The sequence below is a fragment of the Podarcis erhardii genome (genome assembly GCF_964252035.2).
Source record: "Podarcis erhardii genome assembly, chromosome: 2".
NCBI classification, from domain to species: domain Eukaryota; kingdom Metazoa; phylum Chordata; class Lepidosauria; order Squamata; family Lacertidae; genus Podarcis; species Podarcis erhardii.
The window spans coordinates 71,018,760-71,045,174 of record NC_138498.1 but is presented as its reverse complement, the minus strand read 5'-3'; the positions used below and the strand labels follow the sequence as shown (position 1 = coordinate 71,045,174).

The window sequence follows — 26,415 nt, the reverse complement described above, 5'->3', positions numbered from 1 at the left end:
GAAGAAAAAAGTGAAAGAAGGAAGAAGAGAAATAGATACATTACATCGTTCTGTTCCATCGACTTCTCATCCATCCTTCCATGACTCCCTAAAGTTTCCCATTCCTGCTGCATAATCTATTTTTTCTAACTATTTAAACATTCAAATTCTTCTCATTATAAACTATAACTCCTGAGCTTACTCCAAACTGACTCAAGTTCTAACATTTTTACAATGTTTTTTAGGTAGTCTACAAATGCCTTCCATTCCTCTTTAAAACCTTTCTCTTTGTGCCCTCTAATTTTGCTGGTTAAGCTTGCTAATTCTGCGTATTCCATTAATTTCATCTGCCACTCCTCCTTTGTAAAGACTATCTCCTCTCTCCATCTTTGTGCATATAGGATTATTGCTGCTGTAGTGGCATACATAAACAAATTTATTTGTTCACTTGGTACCTCAGAGACTTTATTATTCCACCAGGAAGGCCTCTGGCCTCTTTGGGAAGGGCTTCCAAAATATTTTTTTCAATTCATTATACCGTATTTACTCAAGTCTGATGTGTCATCGAATCTAATGTGCACCTCAATTTTCAGAACCTTGAAACCAAAAAAGTATTTGCTGGTGAATGTAAATGTGCCATCAAATCTAATGCACACCTTAATTTTTGCAACGTAATTTGGCCAAAAAAAGGTGAGCATTAGATTTGAATAAATATGGTATATTATTTCCCAATATTCTAACTACTCTACAGGTCCACCACATATGATATAAGGTTCCATCCATAGCTTTACAGTTCCAACATTTACCTGATTCTGACTTATACATTTTCTCTAATTTATTTGGTGTCAGGTACCATCTGTAAATCATTTTCCAATAATTTTCCTTAAGAGCATAGCAGGCTGTGAATTTTAATCCTGTTTTCCACAGCTTTTCCCACAAATCTAAATCTATATTGTGGCCCACATCTTTAGCCCAATAGATCATTGCCGTTTTCACCATTTCATGCTTTCTCTCCCATTCTAATAGTAACTTATACATTTTAGAAATTTACTTCTCATTATTATCTAGCAGCTCTTTCTCAAATTCTGACATCTCTTCTATAAAAACCACATTGTTTATCAACTTTAAATATTTCATTCAATTGACAGTATTGCAACCAGTCTGTCATCCAGTTACTGAATTCTTTCGTCTTCTTCAGGCTTACACTTGTGTCTGTAAAGTCCACTAGTTCTCTATATGTTGCCCATCCTTTTTCTGTATTCAATTTTTCAGTGCAATTGCTTCAATGGGTGAAAGCCATAAAAGTGTTTTCATTTCTAGCAGATTCTTATTTTTCCCCCAGACTTGATAAATATTTTCCCTAATTACATGATTCATAAAATTCTTATGTATTCTAGCTTTACTCTACCATAGACATGCATGCCAACCACATTTAACACCGTACCCCTCCAAGTCTAGCAGTTGAGTATTCTCCAACTTTATCCAATCTTGTAACCAGCACAAACAAGCTGCTTCATAATATAAACGCAAATCTGGCAGTGAGAAGCTTCCTCTTTCCCTAGTGTCAATCAATATATTATATTTAATTCTTGGTTTCTTCCCCTGCCATAAAAATCTAGAAATATCCTTCTGCCATTCTTTAAAGCAGCTTAAATTATTTATTAATGGGAAAGTTTGAAATAAAAATCACATATTTGGCAACAGGCTTCCATAAATTTTGGGGCATCACTGCATCTCATAGTAATGAATTCCCTAGTTTAACTACATGCCCCGAGATCTACAGAAGAAGCGAGGTATACAGATTTAAAAATAAAAATAAAATAAAATGTGCTGCTGTGTGAATAAGTGTTCGCCGCTGAGTAGCTCTTGCAATCTAAGCCTCACACACTGGGAAAGACTCCCCTCTGAGAAAGTCACTGCCGACCAGCATGAGAAACATCAGGTCAGATGAAACAACATCCTGACCCAGCATAATGTATACATACATACTGTATGTATAAACATGGTGGAAGATCACATTTCCCTTTTACTTTCCATTATGAGCTCAGACCTCAGAAACCACTCTTCTGTAACATTGTCTGCAATGTGTGTCTGTGTAAGCATGCAGAAATACAAAAATATGCCACAGTAAATAGCTTTTGAATGCTAAGCTCATATTCACATGAAAAGGGAAAATGCAGTCGTCAGTAGTATTAACTGGACACCACACTGGAGAAACATACTGTATTTTCTCACCCTTGGGTATTGTTCAGCTGGCTGTATGGTTCCACTGTTCACAACGTAAGGAAGACATTTGAGGAACTGCAGTAAGGCAGATTTCCCTAGACTGGTACCCTTCAGATGTTCTGGAATGTAGTTCCCCTCCACCCTAGCCAGCACATCATAGTGGGCACCAGCTTGGGGGAGGCAGTAGTAAGGGATGGCTCCTGGAAGTCCCCCCTAAAAGTGAGAGACTGAAGCATCTGCAATCTGTGCAAATATGCAAAAGATAAAGGCAGAAGATAAGACCTGGGAAATAAATCTGATCAAGTATGCTATTTTGAAAAGGTGCTATTTTTAACAGGGTAGGTGATTAACAATTGAGGGAAAAGCCTAACAAAGGTGTGAGGTTGGTTTTTCCATGGGTGCAGGGGTCAGATCCTGGCTATAAAGCCCTATAGCTGCGATGAAGGGGGAGGAAATAGTGATATATTACACCCAATAGCCTGCATTTGGCTATTGTAAATAACAGAAGAAAAATCCCCTTGGCTTGTGTTGCACTGAAGGTCAGACTAGACGGTGTTTTCTTGTAATCCTTTAGATCTACTGATTCAAGGGAGAGGCGTGTAATGACTAGAAAAAGGTTTGTTTTTGGAGCTCTCTCGCTGGCTTGTGATGCAACTTCCCGAGCAAAATGAGCAGGGTGATGGCTCATAAACGGATTGTTTTAGGGCTCATTCACATAAGTGTGCTAAGAGGGACAATGCTACTGACAAAGAAGGGGGTTTAGCACTTATCCCTCAGTCGCAAGTTGGTGAAAGAGAGGTGCTGTTCAAAGAGAAGAGGCTTCATTCAGCAACCAGATACCAGGGGTCTACAGACAAGTGGAGTCTCAAAAGCATGAGTTTTTCTTATCACCAGGGATGTATCATGCTAGGAGAACAATGCAGTGCTATTTCTGTACCCTGAGCGTACATGCTAAGGCTTGTTGGGTTTCTTTTGTGATGTGTCCTCCCACAGTTTCCGGCCCTGTCGTTGTGGCCTACACGTTCACATTCGTTCTTATTTCATGACGCTCATCCAAATGACCAAAGAGAGCAAAGAAGCAATTAAAAAAAGAACACCTCTCTGGATAGGTTGTTGTTGTTGTTTAGTCGTTTAGTCGTGTCCGACTCTTCGTGACCCCATGGACCAGAGCACGCCAGGCACTTCTGTCTTCCACTGCCTCCCACAGTTTGGTCAAACTCATGCTGGTAGCTTCAGGAACACTGTCCAACCATCTCGTCCTCTGTCGTTCCTTTCTCCTTGTGCCCTCCATCTTTCCCAGCATCAGGGTCTTTCCCAGGGAGTTTTCTCTCCTCATGAGGTGGCCAAAGTATTGGAGCCTCAGCTTCACGATCTGTCCTTCCAGTGAGCACTCAGGGCTGATTTCCTTGAGAGTGGATAGGTTTGATCTTCTTGCAGTCCATGGGACTGGATAGGTACATGTGCACAAATATATTTGGATTTAGTCAATTAAACATCTGAAACACAAAATTGCTACCATCATAAGGCTCTGTGGGGCAGCCACACTTGGAACACTGGGTTCTGGCTGCCTCAACTCAAAAAGGATATTGTGAAGATAGAAGGTTCAGGAAGAGGCAACCCAAATGATCGAGGTGGTGGAGAAACTCCCCTACAAGGAAAAGTTGCCCACAACATTTAGGTGGGTGGTTTTTTTTTATGTGAGCAAGGGGGAGATGTGAAAGAGATGCATGGTGTGGAGAACGGTGATAGTCCCCCTCTCAAATCATAATACTAGAAATCAGGGCAATCCAATGAAGGTGAACTTCAGAAGATTCAGGAAATGCAAAAGGAAGTGTTTCTTCACCCAATGCCCAGATGACTTTTGCTCCCAACCAGCATGGCCAGGGATGATGGGAGTTGGGAGTCCGGCAGCATCCTGGAGCACACCATGTTGGCTACCCTCGCTAAATACACTTACTCCTGAGTACGCATGCATGGGCTTGCATTGTTAATCTGTTTTAAATGTTATCTTTCTAGTCCTCGTGATTGCAGAGATGAGACTGAGAAGCCTGTGGGCAGCTATCAACAATATTTCATTGCCGGGTGTTCCTTTGTCAGGGGACAGGACCACTTAACTTCAGTAGCTTAAGTTTGACTACTCAAATCTCTGTTAAACAATTCCTAACTCCATCAAACCAATTGCATGCAGAATCATGCAAATTAAGGACACTGATGAAATATGCATAACATCCAAATTCCCTTGATTTATTTGCATAATTAAGCAATGAAAATCACTCTGGCGATGTCCTGTAGCTTACAGTGGGGTTTTTTGTTTAGTTTTTAGGGATTGGAGTGGATGGGGAAGCTGGTACCCTCCAGATGTTGCTGGTATCAGATCGGGGAAAGCTGTTGAAATGGATCCGCAGCATCGCAGCCAGCCTCCAAGGACCAAGCAGTGAAGATAATGGGAAGAATAGCCATCATAGCCATACTTGTTTGTAGGTTTCGTGGGGCATCTGGTAATTTTCTGTCGGTAACAAAATGCTTGATGAAGGAAGCATCTTGTCTGATCCAGCAAAGCAATTGTTATATGCAGGGGTGTGTGTTTTTTTAAGGCAGATTCTCCTGTATGTTTATGCTATCACAACTTCTCCATGCTTCTTAATTTTGACATATTTCATCCTTGTCCTTGATATTTTGTGCCAGGAATATTTACCCAGATAGACATCCTGTAATTTGTGTTATCATGTGCTTTCTGACTCATTCCCACTATTATTTTAAGGGATGGGTAGGAACAACTGGATCTTGCAGCTTTCATGTAACCTGGAAACATAAGAAAGGCTCTGACATGCAATTAGTCTTCAGTAGTCCTTGTTAGCCATTCTTCACAGGTATTTGATGTTGCTGATGGGATTAATCAACACTGTTAGGTGTTACTGTGGTTCGACAGTATTTTTGCATACTGTTATCTGTTCTTAGCTCCATCAATTATGTTTAATGATAAAGCGAACACATTTGTCCATCAGTTCTAGGTATTTTTGAATATCATTTGAGTATGGACACATGGTAAATTTGAAAGCTTCAGCAAACATTGGTTTGGAATAACTGGTTGGATTTGTTGTAGTTTGTTATTCTGCTCTTTCATAACTGCAACTAATGAACATCCCTTACAGATGAAGTCCCTATTTTTATGTGAGCACTAATTGCCATGCTATGATTATTCCTTTCACCATTTTTATTTGGGCACCAGAACTAGCTAGCGGCCTGCTCTACAAATGGTACCCACTATAATCGCAGGTGTATGCCGGAAAGCAAGTGATTCTTGACATCATTTACGGCTCCTGTCTTGGCCCTTTTGAAATCTCCCTTGATGGAAGCATAAACTGGTTCTCCTCCTGGCTGCTTTTCAACAATTGTACTGAAATCTAGCACAAAACGTTCTGCACCATTTTATCAACCTAAATTAACTATCTTAGGAGTGTAGCTTCTACTCCTTCCAGTTTCAAGTTGGCACATTCTCAACATCAAATCCCTCAAGAGTTGCAATTGCATTGACAGACTATCCTGTATTTCAAACTTCATGTTCTCCAACAATCGAAAGGTACTATACTGATATTTGCCAGACTGATTTGAGGTCTGTAGTTTAAGATAGGCCAACCCATGTCAAGGAATCAAAACATGACATACCGGTATTCTCAATTTCTGGGGAAATACTTTGGGCTGAAAGTTCATTGTTCCTTGCCTTCTTATATTTACTCATGTTATTACATTGGCATTTTAAATGATGCTTCCGCTACAGACAAGACTGGATGTGTTGACTTACTTGGGGTTGACTCCGAGAACAGCTAAAATGTAGTTTGGATCAAGCAATGCCATTTACATGCACACACACCAGACAGATTTAATGTAGAAAAAAGACATTTATTTACAGACAACCGTAAAAAATATAAATCTGTTCCATTAAGAAAAAGAGCATTAAAAAAAGAGAGGCAAGGCTAGATGTAGCCAATCACATCATTGCAAATGATCGGCTGCCGGCTCCGGCAGTTCATGAGGGCAGCAAAGCTGCTACAGTCTGTAGAAAGCTCACTGATGTTGGCGTAGGACTGGTGGAAGTAGGGTAATGGAGGTCGCCCTCCCAGACCTGCAGGGCAAGAAAAACGCTTGGTGCCGTCAGGGTCCTGTTTGGCCCGCTCCGTGCGCGAGATGCCAGCCAGCCTGCGGCGTACATTGCCAGAGAGGTTGAGCAGGAAGCCATGGGGCTTAGCCAGCCAGCGCTGCAGCCGCCCCCGTTCCCCACTCTCCTCAGGCAAGTCCATCCAGTTCTCAACCAGGTCAGCAAAGCAATTGTCCCCCAGCACTAATGGCTGCCGGTTGCGGCTCTGTGACAAAAGGGACACGGTCCAGTCCCCGGCGTCTGTGGGCTCGACATCCCGCCACCGCTCCAAGCAGGCATCTGAAGCAGATTTGGGCCTAGGCCTCCTGGCGGGTGCCCGGCGGCGCAGAAAGCCCCCCGAGGAAAGCTTGCTGGCTCGCAGGGGTGGGGGCCCTTCCTCATCCCGCCAGCTGCTCCCAGACACTTCAGAATAGCCCGAATCAAATTCCAAGCTCCGCTCGCTGCTCGGAGGAGAGAAGGCAACCTCTTCCTCTACGGCCGTCTCCAGGCAACAGGCAGAGTCTGCTTCCGAAATGGCGGATACCCGTGGGCTGGTACACTGCTTTGGGGAAGGCATGGCGGAGAGCGGCCTCATCTCCTGGGGGTCCAGTCGGATGTCTCGGTCGTGCACCCTCTTCAGGTCGTGGAGGGTCCGCATCATGCACTGCATCTGGCCCCGCAGCACCTCGCTTGACTCCTTCATGCACAGCTGTGAGGGGAGAAGACACACACATGGTCATCTTCCTACCACTGCCACCAGCACAACATAATAGACGATCTACTGCCCATAAGATTGTGGGAAAATGGCACAACACAAAATTGCATTCAGATTGGAGCCTTCAAACATACTTCAAACAGACTGCTACATGCCCACTGTGGCCTACTTCAGAGTATACTTGTATAGGGTTGTACTATTAGCCCAAGTAGATTTAATCCTACAGGCTACATTCCCAGAGAGGAAGCCCTGTGTGGATCATGAGTCCAAATAATGCAAAAGGCAGAAAACTGGAGGATCACTGACTGCCGAGAAATGAGCTCCTGACCCCACATGACCCAGGCCTCCTCAGGCAAAAATCAGATCATTTGCTTGAATTAATGCCAATGACTGTCCTCTGCCTCCACACATCTATTCTCTGGCTCCCCGGTAACATTATTAGCACTGCGTACTTGTGTCCCACAAGCAGCCCTCTGTTGCACTCGGCTTACCCAGCCCAGGAGCCCAAGCCTCTCTCTCTCTCTCGAGCCCAGCATGTGCCAGCGTTTCCAAGGCCTGCCGAATGCCACGAGCCTCCTTGCAGTTTTTACCTTGATGTGTGAGGGGCACAGATCTGACTTAGCCTAGGTGTGGAATTGGGAGCTGGAGCCGCACGCGCAAGCCCTTGCCCCGTCTCGTCTCGGCAGGCCCCCAGCCCCGAGGCAGAGCTTTTCAGCAGCTCCTGCACGTTCCAAGCCCATCCCCGGCTGTGCAAGCAGCAGCTTGTTGCAGCGAGTGAGCCGCCCTACCCGGCAGAAGATGACACACAGAGGGTGTGTTGAAGTCTCCAGGTATTGCACAAGCAGTCCCCGTCCCCCCCAGCCAGGCAAGAGGAGGGAAAAGCCGGGAGAGGAGGCCACAGAAATGTGAGGAGTAATCAGCTGGGCCTGGAATGGGGGCAGGTATTAATTTGCAGCAGTTTAAACAAGGGTGTGAAGTTCAGTTGGGAGCTATAACAAGCATTACAATCCTGCACCCCTTTCACCCAGAACCACCTGGGGGTCTCTCTTTTTCCCCCCCTGTTGCACAGGAGAAGGGCAGGACATCCAAGCAAGCCAGAATGATGCAAACCATCTTTTCAGGAAGGACCATAGCTCAGGAGTGGAGCATCTACTTTGCTAGCAGAAGATCCCAGGTTCAGTCCCTGGCATCTCCAGATAGGACTGGGGGAGATCCCTGGAGAGTCACTGCCAGTTAGTGTAGACAATACTGAGCTAGATGGACAAGTGATCTCATTCAGTATAAGGCAGTTTCCTGTGTTCACTTGTAAAAAAAAATCCATAGGAAAGCAAGGGGTGCATATGTTCAGTCTCTAACAGGCAAGCATATTGAATAGTGACAGACCCCTCCCAGGGGCTAAGGAAAATGTGGGTCAGCATGAAAGAGATGGTCAGAAGTTACTACAGGGTCCCTGTGTGTGTTGGAGAGAAATCACTGCAGAAAGAGATGCATATAAAGGCAGATTTCTCACAAGCCCACAAATGAACCCTGGTTATCCCTAACAGTTGAAATGTGCAGAGGTAAATGTTCAAATGCTAAGGCCACCAGAGTCCTGGTATCTTATTTCTTCTTCCGCTCTGTTCCTCCAGGCCCACTTCCTGTCGTTTTCTAAAGTCTCCATGGTTCAGCAAACAGCAGTGCCGTAAGGAGTCCCCATGGCCCCTCCAGGCAAAGTAGTGGACAACTGATTTAGTCAGTCCGATGGTGACACAGCTTGCAATAGTCCCCCAGCGGCTGGGCTGAAAACCTGGAACCCATCAAGACGTCCGTTTTGGGTTAGGCTCCAGTCGCAATTGCAAGGCTAACCATGTAAGCCATAAAAAAAGAAGGGGGGGAAATGCCCATAGATCATCTCTTTCCTCCCCCAACTCCTATGCATAACACTTCCTGTCAAGGAAAAACACAAACTCCTTTCTTAGGCACCGCATCAGATAAACTCTATTTACACAGCGACGGTTAGTCAGCCGTTGATGGGATTTTATGAGAGGACAACCCCCTATCTGAACACCACACAGGTTAGGAAACAACGGTTGTTTCAGTGCTCAGGAGCAGCTGCAAAGAGGGAATTCTTCTGAGTCAGTATCACACATGCGCATAGGCTATGACTCAGTATGCTCCCCCAAGATTTGAAATCCTGTCTTGGGATCTGGCTAAAGGATCACGCTGCCAACAAGCCAGATTTATACTAAGTCAGATTTATATCAAGTCATTTATACCAAGTCAGGTCCTTGGTCTACATAGCTCAGTATTGTCTTCACTGACTGGCAACATGAAGGTTTCGGATAAGAGACATTTCCAGTCCTACCTTCTGCATGCAAAGCGGATGCTCTACCAACAAGCTATGTCCCTTCCCAAGCAGTATGTTTTCCCTCTAACCTGTGGATCAGGCCCATAAGTTGCAATTCTTGAGAGAACCAACTCTTTGACCCACCCTGTGCTTTGTGTCTCCTTTCTCTTCCTGCCATGCCTCCTCCTTTTACCTGAACCACCGCCATTGCATCTCTGGCCAGGAAGCAATTGTGGAAGCATGCATTCCAGTTGCCTAGCAACCACTTAACTTCTACCTTTTCTGGACCAGTCAGAATAATTAATTGGGGGTGAAGGAAAAAACAGGACAGCACATGGGTGCTTGATGCCTTCCCAAGACCAACATCCATGGCCAGCTATGGGGAAGGGCCATAATTCAGTGGCAGAGCATCTGATTTTTCAGTTTCAATCCCTGGCATTTCCTGGTAGGGCTGGGAAATATACTGCTGAAGCTGCTGGATGGACCAGTTACGTAATTTGGTATAAGGCAGCTTCCTATGTTAATGTCACATTGCCTGGCTGGACAAGTTTGGGAAGGAGTAAGGGGAAGAAAGAGCCAGGTGGCCTCTTGAGCATTCATGACTGCGAAGCCCTGGAGCCTCTTATGTACTGCCAGTCAGCACAGACAATTTCCCAGGCAAGGCCTCCAGATGCCAGAGGAGAACTCAAGAAATCGATCCACAAGCTTAGCACATCCAAATGGGAGACTAATGGCTCCATACAGGTCGGCTCCACTAGGTCTGTTGCCGCTAGACCATCTCTGAGCAATCAGCTGTTTGCAAATGCCTTGAAGTCAAGTTTAAAAAACAAGATTCCTGCAAAACGTTGCTTCCCTCTGGCAGCCGAAAGGTGTCGGATTTCCAAGTTCAGCATTAGCCATTTCAGTCCTCACATTTATTTATCTATTTTCAATACGTTTAAGGCACTCTTGTTCTGTTTTTCAGCAGAAGCTTGAATGATTTAAGACCTGATGCTTGGTTTTTGTTGATGTGATTTTATTATTATACAGTGGTACTTTGGTTCTCGAATGGCTTAGTTGCTGAACAAATTGTTCAGTTTTCGAACGGTTTCAGGAGTCAAACAGACTCCCGGAATGGATTAAGTTTGAAAACCACTGTACCACTGTAGTTCTGTCAGTTTGCTATCAGCTGCATTCATCTTAAAAGGCAGGCTTGACACCTTCCCCTGAATTTCCACAAAATACGTAGACTACATAACATCTTTTGGCAGTGGGTTCCAAAGATTATGAGCAATCATCATGAAGGTCCTGCTCTTAGCTGTTGCAGTTATTATCTACAAGCCCAGAGCTTGTTGTCCCACTCTTAAATGGCATACAGCAGTCCTGAATGAAGGAAAGGGGTACAGTATAGGGAATCTGTGGCATTCCAGATGTTGTTAAGACTGCAAACTCCATCAACCCCAGCCAGCAATTCTCAGGGGTGATGGGAGTTGTAGTCCAGCAACATCAACCCTATGGGTCTCGGGATGTGTACATCTCGAAAGGTTAAACTTTAACCATAAAACTTCAAACCGTTATAGGCAGCGCCTTTAACCGTCAAAACCAGGGTTGGGCCAGAAGCAAAACAGCCAATGCTACACTACAGGGAAAAAAGCTTTTATTTATTTAGGAAATTCCTAAACCATACCTTCATCCAAACATGGATTCCAGGGCAGTGCACATAAGAATTCCAACTGCCAATACAATACAGCAAAACAAATTTCCATTACACATACAACCTCCCTTCATCACAAAATACAGAGAATGCCTTTCAGCGATGCATGCTGGGGTAATGTCCATGGCCTACAAGCTTCAACCAAAAAGAAACATGGGGGGTGGGCACTGCAGGAGCTATCACACATATCTATAGTGGTCTGATTTCCAAAACAAAATACAGTGGTACCTCGGGTTACATATGCTTCAGGTTACATACGCTTCAGGTTACAGGCTCCGCTAACCCAGAAATATTACCTCGGGTTAAGAACTTTGCTTCAGGATGAGAACAGAAATCATGCTCCAGCGGTGCAGCAGCAGCAGGAGGCCCCATTAGCTAAAGTGGTGCTTCAGGTTAAGAACAGTTTCAGGTTAAGAACGGACCTGCGGAACGAATTAAGTACTTAACCTGAGGTACCACTGTAATGCTGCTGCAAGCCTCACAGTATGGCTTTTGCAAGGGAGCTGCCATGCCCCTTATAAGAACGGCATTCATAGTGTCTGTCAAAGTGCCCCTCCCTGATATAAATATGAAACAGAGACTTCATTAAGCTTTCTAGAGACTTTCATCTTTCACAACAGCCTCATTCAGAGTTCAGTAAATACACTGGGGAGGGGACACACACCAGCTTCACCCTCGTACATACTGTGGGTTCCCCACCCTGATCTTCCAGGGTTCTAAAATGTATGGGGATGGTGACAGGAAGTTCCCCTTGTCAGATGATCACCCTCCAACTTGTGGAGAGCAATCGATTGACAGGACAATGGGGAGGGAGAAAGCCTGCCTTGTCCCCCCCTCATGTGTTTACTGAACTCTATCAGAGAAAGTCTGAAGAGAGCTGACATCTGCTGGCCTTCTGGTTCTGACTCAGAGGAGAATTCAGTAGCTAAGCAGCTCAAAACTCCTTCCACCATTACATCACTTCCTGTATGAGAACTTCCCCTCTCTCATATTGTTATGCAGAACAATTTGGATGGTCCACATGGAGCCTCTGTGTTTTGGCATACTCAGGTGTGTGTCACCTTGGAAAACTGCGATTCCTATTCAAATATGATACAGAACTCTATCTGTCTGGCTGTGTTTCTTTCAGGATTGTGAAGGAGATGCCACAGTCTAGGAACACCCTGATTTGGGGGAAGAAAACCTATCTAACATTGCCCTTCAATGGTCAAGCTCAGCATTTCCTACTGGGATGAGAACAAAGAGGGTGTGGAACACTAGAGGTAGCCTGGGCAGAATCCTGGTGCAGTTGGGACATGGTACCATTAGCCAGCTGCCAGGACTCCAGCAAGGCCCACCAGTGCTGATTCCTGAACTAAGCTCCCTGAGGGTCTTAGGCCATCATTTTGACTTCCTACAATGCCCTGAAACCTCTACATTGGGACCATTGCGAGCAATTTAAAATGGCAGCCGGCAGATGCTCACTGCTTCCAGGATAAACTCACCAATGCATGAAGAGATCCATGAGAGGAGATATACTCAAAGGCCCCTTCAGTTCTGGAGCTGACTCTAGTAGACTCGCATCATCAGAATATCAGGGGAATCTCAGAAACTATTCTAATCTGGCATAAGCACGAGACTTCACATGTAGACTACATGCAGCCATTTCTTACACAGAAATAAGGGTGCATACAGAAAGCCTAAGCCCTCTCCTTCCAGACACACATGAGACATCCATAAACCATCCAAGTTCTCTAGTGTGGCAGAATCTTCTCTAGGGACTGTTTACAGTCTGCAGTACCCAGACCAAGCACTAGAGGGTAAGCCCCATGGATGGACTTGTTTCTAGAAGACCTCAGGATGCCAACAGGGAGAGTCCTATTCCCTCTGTCCACCACAAGTAACAGTGTGAAAGTGAGCTGGGCTGTTCAAATGAGAAACTTCGAAAGCAAGCCTTTCCTTTGTCCAAAAGCAGGCTCCTCCATACATGGGGGATTTGCAAAATTCTATTTTCAGAGCTGATTCCATATCTTCCTCCTGTTTCATGTTCCCCCCCCCCCATAGAGAAAGGCCTCCTTGTCTCCCGCCTCCCTCTTCAGCACGCAAGGCTCATCTTCACTCTGCGAGATCTGTTCCAAGCTGAACTAGGGATCACCCGGGTTCCTCAACCCCAGAATCTATTCTGATTGGCAGGAACGTACGAAGCACCGCACAAACGCGCGCAGAACCCATTTCATTCACTATTAAAATTACCAGACCCTCCCCTTCTGGGATTAGCGGGCACGGATTTCTAGGCGTCCGTTGTGCAGCGCGATCGTCACTCTGAAACATACCCCACCGACTTCCCCGGGGTTGGCACCCAAGTCACCCTGCACGGGATGGACTTCCAACATGCCGCGTCCCCTAGTACTGTAATAAGAGCGCACGACGACTTCCACGGGACTTACTCCTATGTAGACGCGCCCGGGATGGTAGTCTTAGCGGCTGGGATGCCGACTCCTCCGCAGCGAGATCAGGTCTCTGAGGCCAAGGAGGTCACCTCCAGGGACAGCCTTACAGTGGCATCGGCGCCAGGATAGGGTGACCCGCCACCTCATTAGCCAGAGCGGAGGACGGAACAGCAACGTCTGGCCGAAGAAAGAGGCAACGCGGCGCTGACAGCTCCCTCAGCCAGCCAGCCAGGGCGGGACGCAACCCGCAACTGCACACAGGCGCCGAAGCCGCAAGCCCGGTCTTGCTGCGCCGGCGCTTTCCGTGCAGAAGGCTTTCTCCCGGGGGGAACGGCAGGCGCAAGGTAGGCGCGATCAAAGGCACCGCTCCTCGTCCAGGCTGCTTTCTCTCGACACCCGGAGCCCCCCGACGGCGCGTCCCCCGGCTTCTCCCCCCCCCCCAGCCCACCTCGATCTCCCCCCTGCTTCAGGCACCTCCCTGCACTTACCACTTCTGCGCGGAGGTGGCTCACGAAGGCGTCGAGGCGGGCGCTGTGCATGCCAGAGCCGGGGCGCTCAGATGCCTGCCAGCGGAAGGGGGCGGCTGCTGTCCGAAGGACTCCAGCGAGAGACCCGCGCGCCAGCGAGGAAAGTTTCTCGCTGTCTGGGCGAGACTCCGACTTTCTCCCCAGCACAGTCCTGAGCGGGCAGAGCGGCCCGTTTGGTTCGGGCCGAGCCCCGCCCCCGTCTCGCGAGCGGACCAATGAGCGCCCGCGGCACCGTCTCTGCTCCGCCGACAGCCAATGAGCAGGCGAGGTGGGTGCCTGTAACCCGAACTTCCCCGGGTCTTCTGTAATTTAATTAGAGCCCCATATTAGGAGCCAAAAGGTGCTGCGGGTGGAGAGACGGGGGGCCGGCGCAGCAAACGGGCTGTTCGGGGGTCGGGACCCTTTTGGGCACGGAGCAACTGCCGCTGTTATTTTGCTTGCTACGCTGCTGCAGCCCACCTCCGGCAGGGAGATTGCCTGCAGCTGCCGCAGCGCTATGATGGCCAAGCCAAGTCACAAAAGAAACGATTCCACTACTGCACAGCCCTAAGTTCTTTGTTGTCATCGAGCGCGTACTCTCCATATAGGGTTGTCGTCTTTTTTTCCTGGGCAGGGTCCCTGTGCTATTTAACAGTGGAGCAGCAGGCAGAGATCCAACAGGTGATGCTTTCCCACATTGCATGGCCCTACTGCCAACAGATTTTCTTGTTGGGCTTCCCATAGGCGTCTGGTTGGCACTAGGAGAAGAGAGAAGATTGGATAGACATTTGGGCTGATCCTGCAGACCTCTTACGTTCTCAACTTCTATGGCCTTGCTGCTTTTAAAAGCGTAGGAGCCTGCCAGAAAAAGAGATGTCTACCTTCACCATCTACTGGAAATTACTTATAATATGTACTACTTGCTCTTAGATATTTAACAGTGAAGCATCTTAAGGTCTCAAATTTCAGCGGTGCCCTGTGCAACACCCAAATTTGGTGCCTCCCCCCACCTCTCACCTTCCCGTCTCCATCAGAGTTACAGCGCCCCCTGCAACACCCCCTAAGCTCAGTGCTTAGTGTGACTGAACTAGTCGCACTTCCCTAAATTAGCCTCTGTACAGTGGTACCTCAGGTTAAGTACTTAATTCGTTCCGGAGGTCCGTTCTTAACCTGAAACTGTTCTTAACCTGAAACACTATTTCTGGGTTAGCGGAGTGTGTAACCTGAAGCGTATGTAACCTGAAGCATATGCAACCCGAGGTACCACTGTATTTAGTGTGCCTAATTCTGGGGCATGCTTTTGTGGCAGAGAATATCAGTTTTCTTCCTGTTGTACCACCCATAACAGTCTAGTTTGGCTGTTAATTTCTAAGGGGGATGGCAGTGCTCTAATTGCTCAAGAAGACAACCAGATAAGGGGAAGGTCTGGATGCAGTTATGTGACAGAATTGCATTCTGTACATGCTTGGAACAATAAAATTCCACCTATTCCAAAGCTAAACTGGCATGGAACTCTAGACTAATTTTTTGAAATCCTCATCTTAGAAGTTTGGCAAGCCAGATTTATATGAAATGCAAAAAAAGGGAGAGAGGTCTAAATAATCATTTTCACAGTGACAAAAATTGCAGATTTGGGGGTTCTAAATGCTTTTAGTTAAGCATTCCTGTCCCAAATAGATATGCACACTATTAGGCCTGTGCCTTGCTGTCAGAAGCTCCTTCTCTGTCTTCACTGTGAAAGATGCATGGACGGAATCTATGCCTGAACTGGAGGAAAGGAGTCTTTGGGTACTTCCGGCCTGTTGCTATTCTTGAGTGAGATTCAATCACATGCTGAAAAACTCAGGTTGCACAATTAAGACTAAGCTGAGGCTCTTGCGCAACAAACCAATTCTTCAAAAGATCAGACTTTTTTGTGATAAGTGATGGGAAAATGCCCTGGAAAGTATGAGATAATGCTTGCATTGACTCAAGGTTGTCGACTTTCTTTGCAAACAAATAACTGCAGAATACTGTGAGCGGTTCCGGTTGCCACATCTCAGAAAGAATACTTTGGTGCCGGGAAGCAGGCAGAAGACAAACAGAATGATTTTGAGGCTGGGATTATTCCACTATGAGGAAAGGTTACAAAATTTGGGGCTATTTAGGCAGAAAGTGAGTAAGAGCGGATATGATACAGGTATGTAATGATGCATACTCTGGAGAAAGCAGATAGATAAAAGTTTTTCTCCTCCCCTCAAAAGACTTACCGGTAATTCATTCAAAGAAACTGAATGCTAGGGTATTCAGGACAGACACAAGAAAATACAGTTCCGGAGGTCCGTTCTTAACCTGAAACTGTTACTAACCTGAAGCACCACTTTAGCTAATGGGGCCTCCCGCTGCCGCCGCACCACCAAAGCATGATTTCTGTTCTCATCCTGAAGCAAAGTTCTTAACCCGAGGTAATATTTCTGGGTTAGCGGAGTCTGTAACCTGAACCGTATGTAACCTGAAGCGTATGTAACTCGAGGTACCACTGTACTTCTTCATCCAGCACATAGTTAAACAGTGGGATTTGCTACCACAAGAGGTATGGTAACTCCCAACTTAGGAGTCTAGACAAGTTCATGGAGGAATAAGGCTAACAGTCGCTACAGGCTTTGATGGTTATATATTACCTCCAGTATCAGAGACAGAAGGTTGCTGAATACCAGTTGCTGGGGATCACAAGCTGAAGAGGGCAAATGCGCTCACGTGCTGCTTGTGGGCTTCTCAAAGGCACCTGGATGGCCACTGTGGGTAAGAGGATGTTGGGTTAGGTGGGCCATGGGTCAGATCCAGCAGGACTCTTGCCTTCTCGTTGTCTTCTTCAACAACATAAATCTCTATGTATTTTTAGTGGATGGATTATGGGTGAAATGTGGCCCTTAGTGCTGGGAGCTGGAGCAAATTGCTGGTCCAAAGCAGGGAAAGTGATAGGAATGTATTGGCAGCAGAGGTCCAGATGCCATTGCTCAGCTCTCTTTGCGTGGTACCCACAAGGGTGATAGGATAGAGAACATATACACAGCTCCTTTGCCAAGATAAGCTGAGGCCAGGCTAACTTGACCATGCCAAGCAAAGCATATTCAGAATCCCACTGAAAAAGGAGCTCACTTCTCCTGTCATTAAGTTTGTGCAGTGCTCCTAAAATCCTTCCACTTGGCTTTCTGTCCCCTTCCGTTTCCAGAACAAAAGCCCTCCTTGCCTCCTTGGTTTTGCCCCACACTTGATATTAGTCTTGTTTTCTATCGACTCCTGACCTTTGCTTTTCCAACTCCACCATCTTCATCTGCCCAAATATTTCATGCTCTTTAACATGATGCGGCCCGTTTCCCCCTATGCGTGATAGAACAATAATGACCTGTATGTAGGTAGAACTGCCTTTGCTCACATTCACTGTTTGTGACTCTTGTCTCCTTCTGCCATCCTCTTATCTCCCCCTTTGTCTGTTTCTGATTGTAACCTCCTTGGAGCAGAGAACTACTGTAAGTTATTTATCAACTCTGTAAAGCATCATGAATACTGAGGGTACTCTATGTTTGCATGTATCAAATAACTAACCAGATTCCAGGAGCTGCTGTAGTCAGCCGCTGTATTGTTATCATCATATGCCAGAGTCATTAGACAAGTTCGGTAGATTCCTCTAGTTTTGATTTGGAGCTGAGCTCACCGGGAAAATCATTTCCTTCTTCTGCATCAGAATTCCTGTGATTAATTCCCTTGGATTCCAGTGTCTTCCCTTCCTCTGCACCTAGATTATCCTACCTATCCAGTTGGAGCCATCTATGATGCATACAAACTATACCATTAAAGTACATTTTCCACCTCAAACAAGTCCAGGCACTGTAGTTTGTTAAGGGTGCTGGGCATTGTAGCTCTGCAAGAGAAAAATTACATTTTCTAGATTTTTTTGGGGGGGGGTGAGCTTTGAATGTGCTTTAAAGGGATAATGTGTGCAGTCTTACACATCCATCCCTATGTCATTTCCTCTATCTTGACCATTCAGGCTAGGAACTTCCCAGACCCTATCTGCCCAAGTAGGTATTTGAGCAGTGCTAAAGCTTGACCTCAATTCAATTATCAGATGCTACCTCAAACAATGGATAAAGCACCAGAGTTTTGCATTGCCGGTATTATGCAAATATTTATAACAGCATTAAAACTATCTTTATGTACACATCATAAGCTAGCTTTAAAATAATTAGCTAATCCTCATAACAGAAGAAGGCATTCACCTGAGAATTCTGGAAAACTATGTATTTGTTATCTGCAAATGTACGTACTTTTTCTCGCACCCTGTCTTTGGGGAAAGGGGGATTATTTCTAATGGAAATCATACTAATTTGCTCAGTCACTGAAAAATCGTGAACATATGCTCTTCCACCAACAGAAGCTGGTCCAACAGAAAGCATTTCACTGTCATGAAAAAGTGAATTATTATACTAATAATTTGCCACAGTGTAGGACCCCAGTCAAAAATGGAGCCCTGTTTTCCAGGGGCAGTCCCAGATTTACAGAAACTGTTCTGGTTTCTGATTTGATCCTGGAATGTCCACTTTTCCTTAGGATGTCCATATTTTCATCAGGAAAATGTTGGAGGGTGTGGCAGGACACCCCTATTTTCTTTGGAGGGTTTGGGGCTATGCGACCCCCTGAGCCAAGGAGATAACTAACTATACAACTGTTAGAAGACACCTTAAGGCAGCTCTGTATAAGGGAGCTTTTACATGTTTAATATTTTATTATGTTTTTATATATGTTGGAAGCTGCCTAGAGTGGCTGGGGCAACCCAGTCAGATGGGTGGGGTACAAATAATAAAATTGTTGTTGTTGTTGAATAGGGTGTCCCTATTTTCATCGGATAAATATTTGAGGGTATGTGAGCCTTGAGTAACATTTACTGGAGAGGTGAGATACAAATTCAGCAAACAAATTTTTGTGTACTTAGTGTTTTGCTAAATTGGAGACACATTGGCCACTGGCTCTGTGAAGCAAATCCTGAGGATTAAGATGGAGGGTTGTTCACATGCAATCCCTCTCTTGACTGACCTCATCTTCAGCAGTTTAACCAAGGGAATTTTCACCACACGTGTTTCTACTTAAAGACTATCTGATGTCAGTGAGCTTCATCATACCTGAGGTCCCAGAGGTACTTGTCTGCTGGGGCTGTAGCAACAGCAGCATCTGATCTGAGCATAGAAGATCACATAGGAACTACTTCATCCCCCTGCTCATGAGTGTAGCCAGGATTTTTGTGGGGGAGGGCAGGCCTTTTGTTGGGTTGTGTGAAGAACGTCAGTTATAAAGGGACTCCTAACCATTAGGTCCAGTCGTGGCCGACTCTGTGTTGTGGCGCTCATCTTGCTTTATTGGCCGAGGGAGCCGGCGTACAGCTTCTGGGTCATGTGGCCAGCATGACTAAGCCGCTTCTGGCAAACCAGAGCAGCGCACGGAAACACCGTTTACCTTCCTGCCTATTTATCTACTTGCACTTTGACGTGCTTTCGAACTGCTAGGTTGGCAGGAGCAGGGACCGAGCAACGGGAGCTCACCCCGTCGCGGAGATTTGAACCACTGACTTTCTGATCAGCAAGCCCTAGGCTCTGTGGTTTAACCCACAGCTGCACCTCCCTGTCCCCCCCCCCCACGGTTATGCCCATGCCCCTGCTGGTGATAGTAATATAATCAGCTTCCACCTCCAATGACAATCCCTATTCCTGGCTTGAATTCAGATCCTCGCTTGTGCCATTCAAGATGGGTGGTGGCTAAATGTTGGGTCGCCCTATCACAGGGAAAGGGCACTTTTCCAAATCCAGCTGGCAGGCTGCTTGAAGCACTTTGGGTACCCCACCCAGACTGGAGGCTCTTCTTCCTCCTTTCCTCCTACTCGTTCCTCAGGGTTCAGGCTGTCAGGTGCAAGCTGCAGCAGCTCCCTGGTACACACCCACTGAGAAACTGAGGGCAGCTGGGCTCAGGCCATTTCTATAGCAGGAAGTCGGGCCTTTTCCTCACAAGATTGTGAGCGGGGCGGAGTGCGTGGGAGAGAAGGGCATGAGCTGCATTGTAGGTAGGTCTTGCTGGCATGGGTCTTGCTGGCATGGGTTGTTTTGCTTTCCCTTATGGGACTATTTTGGGACAGGCTTGCCCTTACGTTTGCCACTGTGACAATTTGACAAGATGCTTCCGGCCCTTGAATTCATTCTCTTAGATCCTGACTCCAGATACCACCCTGGTGCCTGCATTGCCATTTAAAACTCAACGTGTTTCACATAAACCTTTCATGGATATAATTGCATCTGGGAACTTTATGACAGAATGGGAATCTTTTGAGAAAGAGCTAGCTTGGCCAGCGTCTTCAGACCAGAATCCTTTGGTCAGATAGTTTCCAAGCAGAGACTTGGATTCTGTTATCACCAAGCTGGGCACTGCTTTCCTTTTGGGTGAAAACAGAGGCAAAGAAGATGTTGAGCAGTTCCTCCTTCTCTCTGTCTCCCAATAGCAATTATCCGTCTCCTCCTCCTCTCTTTTTTACAATAATTTTTATTAAGTTTTCGATTTTACATTAAAAAAAATAAATTACAAACTTTAAAATATCCAGTGACTTCCTTTCTTCTCCTTCCATGGTTCATTTTACATATCATACATTCCTGCATATCTTACTGTAACCATTCAGATCAGTTTTCCACTTTTACATCAATCAAATTACATGGCTGAATTTATCTTAATGCTGCCAATGTTCTCAGCTGTCTGCAGTTATTTTCCATATATTCAATAAATGTTTTCAACTCTTCTTTAAATATATGTTCTTCTTGCTTTCTTATTCAATGTGTTAAATCTGCATATTCTTGCATAAGTTGCCAATCCTCTTTAGTTGGGACCTCACTCACTTTCCATTTGGGGGCTAACAAAACACAGGCCACAGTTGTTGCATACATGTATAACCTTTTCTGACACCTAGGAGTTTCTGTCTGGGTTATTACCAATAAAAAGGACTCTGTTTTTTTGAGAAAGTAATTTTAAACATTTTCCCCCCAACTCATTATAAATCATTTTCCAATATACTTTTACCTTTTTACATGTCCACCACATGTGAAAAAAGGTTCCTGCTGCTTCTTTACATTTCCAACCTGTACTGTAAATTGATTATCCGTCTTCTTCATACAAAGGGTGTACTACTTGCTTGTTCTTCTTCTAGCTTCAAACATAGCCAAAGAAACCTTTATTATTTTTAACCTCTCTTGCTAGCCTGAGTTCATTCTGAGCTTTGGCCCACTTGACCTTCTCCCTGCAACAGTTGGCTGCTCCTTTATACTATATACTCCTTCATGGTTTCCAATTTCTTCCATTTCTTATACATGCTCCTCTTACATCTGAGCTCATCTGTAAGCTCCATATGCAGCCACACCAGTTTCTTTAGATGCCTCCTACTTTTATTTCTCATTGGAATTGTCTGCCTTTGTGCTGTCAATATTTCACCTTTAAGACACTCCCATCCATCTTGGACTCCTTTCTCTTTGAGTATTTATGACCATGGCATCACACCCTATAGTTCCTTAAGCTTTTTGAAATCAGTCTTCTTAAAGTCCAGAGTGTGTGTCTGACTACACTCAGCTTTCCCTTGCCTTTGTATCATGAAACGCAGGACATGATCACTTCCTCCCAAGGTTCCCAGTACTTCCATTTCATTTATCAGTTCCTCCCAGGTGGTGAGGACCAGGTCCAAGAGAGATGATCCCCTTGCTGCTGCTTCCATCTTCTGGGAAATAAAAATTGTTAATGAGGCAATTGCAAAATATGTTGGATCTTATATTGTCCATGGAGTTTGAGTTCCAACAGATATCAGGATAGTTGAAGTCTTCCATGACTACCAAATCTCTCCTTGCTGTTAAAAACGTTTAAAACAAATGTTTGCTAATGTACTTTGCAGCAAAGCTTGTCTGTGTTTATGGGTCCTCCTCTGGCTCTGCCACAGCTGTTTGTAACACATTCAGGCAGAATAAATGCAGGGTCAGCAACTTTTCAACTGGTCTTTAACAGCAGTGTGGTGTGTGCGCAGACATTAGTAAGTGATAGTAGTTATCTGCATAGTGTGAATCTGCTGTTTTCTGTGCATCCAGATGATGTTAAAAGGCATAACAGCAGGACTGGCCAGTCCTCCACCCCCCCGCCTGGTTAAATGGCAATTCTAAAAATAACATGCAGGTAATGTAGGAGTAGGTTCTAGGTATACACAGATTCTCTCAACAGATGCAACATACACATGAGATTTTATTCTAGAATCAATGGAGACTGAGTACTTGTTTCTCTATGTTGTCTACACACAATGTAGAAATATTGCAATTTTTTTTTTGCCCCTGAAAAACACTCCTTGAAAAACTGGTTTCATTCTGAAAATGAAAGCTCGTTGCAGATTGATTCTTCATTACCCTGCAGTGTGTCCGTCTGAAAACAAATGAAAACAGGTGTAGGCAGTCCTGGCAATGGTAGCGAGATATCCACACCTGCCCAATGACATAATGGGTAGGTGCATGCCAGGATCGCAATCACCATTTCCTTCTTCATTCAGCTAGGGCATGTTAAGGGAGGAAATAACCTAATAACCTAGAGAACCTAATCAAGGCAAAGGTTTTCAAATGCATATCACGTAACCACACCCACCATTGTGAGTGGCAGGATCTAGAATCCATCTAGAATGGAAGCAAGCAGCATTTTGAGGTTGAACATGAACGATTCCAGATTGCAGAAAACCACATTTCTGTGCTACAAACAAGTTGCTGTGTACATGTGTATACACAGACTCAGTATGCAGGTGTTCATTCAGTGGTGTACTTCCATTATGTTTTAAAACTCTAGCTCCAATCAGCCAACTCCCACCTAGCACGGCCAATGCCCAGAAAGGACATCTGGAGGGCCATAGGTTCCTCACCCTTTCCTTAGAAGATCAGAAAAGGAAGCTTAACACACCTTTGCTGTGTGTACGCCAGTGTTTCCTGCAGTAAACACAGAAAGTGCAGCTAGCAAATTATTCACACTTTACACGTTTGCTGGGGAAACACTGGTGTGCATATAGAACTTGTGTTTGCTGTGTGAAGTGAGGAGGTGCCCCAAGTGTACCTGGGGCACATGGCAAGAACAAACCTCTCAGTTCTAGCCAACCAGCCATCCTCTTTTTATCAAGTTCTCCAGCTTCTCGCTGGATGTATTTTTCCTCTCCAGAGTCTCCTGACTTCCTAAGGCTTAGCGGCTAAGCCAAGTCTTCCTTCCAGACTTTGCACGGTATGTATGTATCTTGTGAGCTGGGCACTTCCTTCACTGCAGAAACGGATACGCAGCTCTCCCACCCCCCACTCCTTGGCAGTTCTCTTCCTGTACAAAATCCTCTCCCAGTGCAGACTCCCCCCCCCCATCCCCCCAAAGGGCCTCCAGCCAAGGCCAGGAGAACTTCCTCTTTCAGCCACAACTTCACATGTGTGCAGGACACATAAATACTTAAAACACACACACACAGAGAAGCAGGGAACGGGAACGATCCAAGTCACAGTCCCTTCACATTGATCCTCATTGTAGCCCCCAGCAACTTGCCAGCAGTTCCCATGAGCTGTCAATTTCAATTCTCCCACTTCCTCACTCTTTTTTCATGCTCTACTTGCAGGTACTTCTGGACAATCTGTTTGTTGAGCATTCATCCAGATTTGTTTTCAGTGAGCTTAGATGATGTTGCATCAAAGCAGTTGTTACGCCACACTTTCCGGTGCAAAAAGTCTTATCTTTGGGGGAAGACCTCCCAGTCAACTATAATTGTGAAAACTGAATTTGCCGGGATGAGAGTGAATCCCACCTGAAAATAGCAGCACTCCATAAGCGCCTATTATCCCAGCCCACTTCTACACCAGCCTTGCAATCTCCTCACCCATTGCTTAGGCTGACTCCTTGCATCCCCATATTCCTGCCATCTCACTTTGGCTAAATCCCTCAATCTCTTTCTACAAGCAGTGATGTAAGAGGGTTGGAACATGCTTTTATCGAACTTCAATAATATCTAAACTCAGCAATGAATGTGGATGAAATGTTTATCCAGGGCTCCATCATATTTTCTGTCCACTTCAACCCCTGCCTACAGGGTTTCCTTTCCTGCTCCCCACACCCGCATGGTCCTGGCCTGGATTTCCTACACATCAAGCTTCAATGGTGCCCATCAACTCAGGTCACAGCTACGTGTGCATAGATGTACTGTACAGCTATATTTATCCAGTCCGCTGAAGCTTTAAAATACATCACAGGCTTGCAAACATCTCCAATTACATTTACTATATATACATAAAAGCCAAAAAGAGAAAACCTGGGAGGGACTGGGGTGGCTCAGTGTACAAATAAGAAAGTTTTGTTAGGTCACAAGACGCTCCCCATGGCAATGTGGTGGTTCTTAAAAATAAGATCAAATCGTGTTCAGGACTGTCATTTGGCTCACAGAATAATCCCCTCTCGACCCTCAATGTGTGCAACAATAAGTAGCTGGAAACGTGGCCATAAATGGAAGCAGAATTTATGCACAAAAATGCAGGCCCCAAAGCTCTTCTGCCTTCTGCTCTCCTGGCAGCTTCCATCCTGCAGACCCTCACTGCACCATGGAGGCTCCCCTCCCTCCATTCTTAGGCTGTTTGCATGCCATGTGTTTACCAAACTGCTTCCTCAAAGAATCCTGGGGACTATAGCTTACCCCTTAACAGTTCCAGGATTGCTTGGGGGAAGTCATGAGCTTTAAATGTATGATGTGTATTCATCCCTATACTCTCTAATCTCCCTCTCAATTTCTCCCAGTATCCTCTGGGTATCTTGCTTTCTGAGCTCTCAAAGCAGTAGAAGCGGCTGCTAGGGGTTGATGTCTACACCCCCCTCCCTCTTCAGACATACATACATACATCTTTTTCTTTGTATGTCACCTTTCCATGATTAAAAAACCATGCTCAAGGCAACTTACAACATGAAGAAAATCACAATTATAAAAATAACAAAAGCATTCATAAACAATAAATAAAACATCAAAAAGTACACAACCATATTAAACAATTTCCACATAAATTATAATAAGATCTCAAATAAATAAACAAAGAATTACGGTAATAAAACAGCAGTAACCTCCCCCCACCCACCCACAAAACCTCCTAAACATTGCCCTGTCCTGGGACAGTTGTTGCTCAATATCTTTATAAATGACTTGGATGAAGGAACTGAGGAGATGCTGATAAAATTTGCAGATGACACCAAACTGGGAGGGGTAGCTAATGCCACAGAAGACATAATCAGAATTCAATATGACTTTAACAGATTGGAGAACTGGGCTAAAATTAGCAAAATGAATTTCAACAGGGACAAATGTAAGGCTCTACACTTAGGCAGGAATAACCAGCTGCACACATATAAGATGGGGGACACCTGGCTTGCCAGTAGTACATGTGAAACGGATCTAGGGGTCTTGGTAGACTACAAGCTTAACCTGAGACTGCAGTGTGATGCAGCAACAACAACAACAAAAAAAGCTAATGCTATTCTAGGCCGCACCAACAGAAGTATGGTGTCCCAATTAAGGAAAGACATAGTACCACATTATTCTGCCTTGGTGAGACCGCACCTGGAATATTGTATCCAGTTCTGGGCACCACAATTTATGAAGGATATTGACAAGCTAGAACGTGTGCAGAGGAGGGCAAACAAGATGATCAGGGGTCTGGAAACCAAGCCTGATAAGGAACAGTTGAGGGAGTTGGGTATGTTTAGCCTGGAAAAGAGGAGACTGAGGGGAGATATGCTAGTCGTTTCAAATATCTCAAGGGCTGTCGCACGAAGGATGGAGCAAGCTTGTTTTCTCCTGTTCCAGAGGCCAAGACTTGAGCCAAAGGACTCAAGTTACGATAAAGGAGATCCCAACTAAACAGGAAAAGCTTTATGACAGTAAGAGCTGTTTGACAGTGGAAAGGACTCCTATGGGAGGTGGTCTTTTTCCTTGGAGGTTTCCAAGCAGAGGTTGCAGCGATGGAACTTTGTGCTTCAAATTTCAGTGGCACCCGTTATGTGATGCCAAAATCTGGCACCCCCTGCTTCTCGCATTCCATTGGATGTTACGGTTGCGGCACCCACTGCGATGCTCCCAAAGCTCAGCACCCAGTGTGGCCGCACACTCCCCTAGATCAGCCTTTGGAGGTTGGATTGCCATTTGTCAGGGACGCTTTAATTGAGATGATTCTATTCCTGCATTGCAGGGGGTAGGACTAGATGACCCTCGGAGTCCCTGCCAATTCTATGCTTCTAAGAATCTTCAGGATGCCCGTGTACTCCAAAGAGAGGCGTACAGCTACCCTTCTAGTATCACTGGCAGAACAGCGCC

The 26,415-nt window shown here is 45.5% G+C and overlaps 1 protein-coding gene across 4 annotated transcripts; it reads right to left on the bottom strand.

The window, feature by feature from the left end:
* Positions 1 to 6,084: 6,084 nt before the first annotated feature.
* INKA1 (inka box actin regulator 1) lies at positions 6,085 to 14,221 on the bottom strand. Of its 4 annotated transcripts, none has more exons than XM_081851239.1 (2): positions 13,992 to 14,221; positions 6,085 to 7,049 (listed from the first exon to the last, which is right to left on the bottom strand). In XM_081851239.1, exons 1-2 carry the CDS (start codon positions 14,040 to 14,042, stop codon positions 6,180 to 6,182), a joined length of 921 nt encoding a protein of 306 aa, XP_081707365.1. In that variant the 5' UTR covers positions 14,043 to 14,221; the 3' UTR covers positions 6,085 to 6,179. The 4 variants fall into 4 exon arrangements, with proteins under 4 accessions (XP_081707365.1, XP_081707363.1, XP_081707364.1 ...); XM_081851237.1 differs by lacking the exon at positions 13,992 to 14,221 and adding an exon at positions 13,501 to 13,676; XM_081851238.1 differs by lacking the exon at positions 13,992 to 14,221 and adding an exon at positions 7,646 to 9,256.
* Positions 14,222 to 26,415: the final 12,194 nt, after the last annotated feature.

Bases quoted from the DNA above. Each gene is read 5' to 3' on its own strand.
- INKA1 (XM_081851239.1), bottom strand. From the start codon at position 14,042: ATGCACAGCGCCCGCCTCGACGCCTTCGTGAGCCACCTCCGCGCAGAA. The intron at 7,050-13,991 runs GTAAGTGCAGGG...CTCCCCTCACAG, and splicing joins GCCACCTCCGCGCAGAAGTG to CTGTGCATGAAGGAGTCAAG.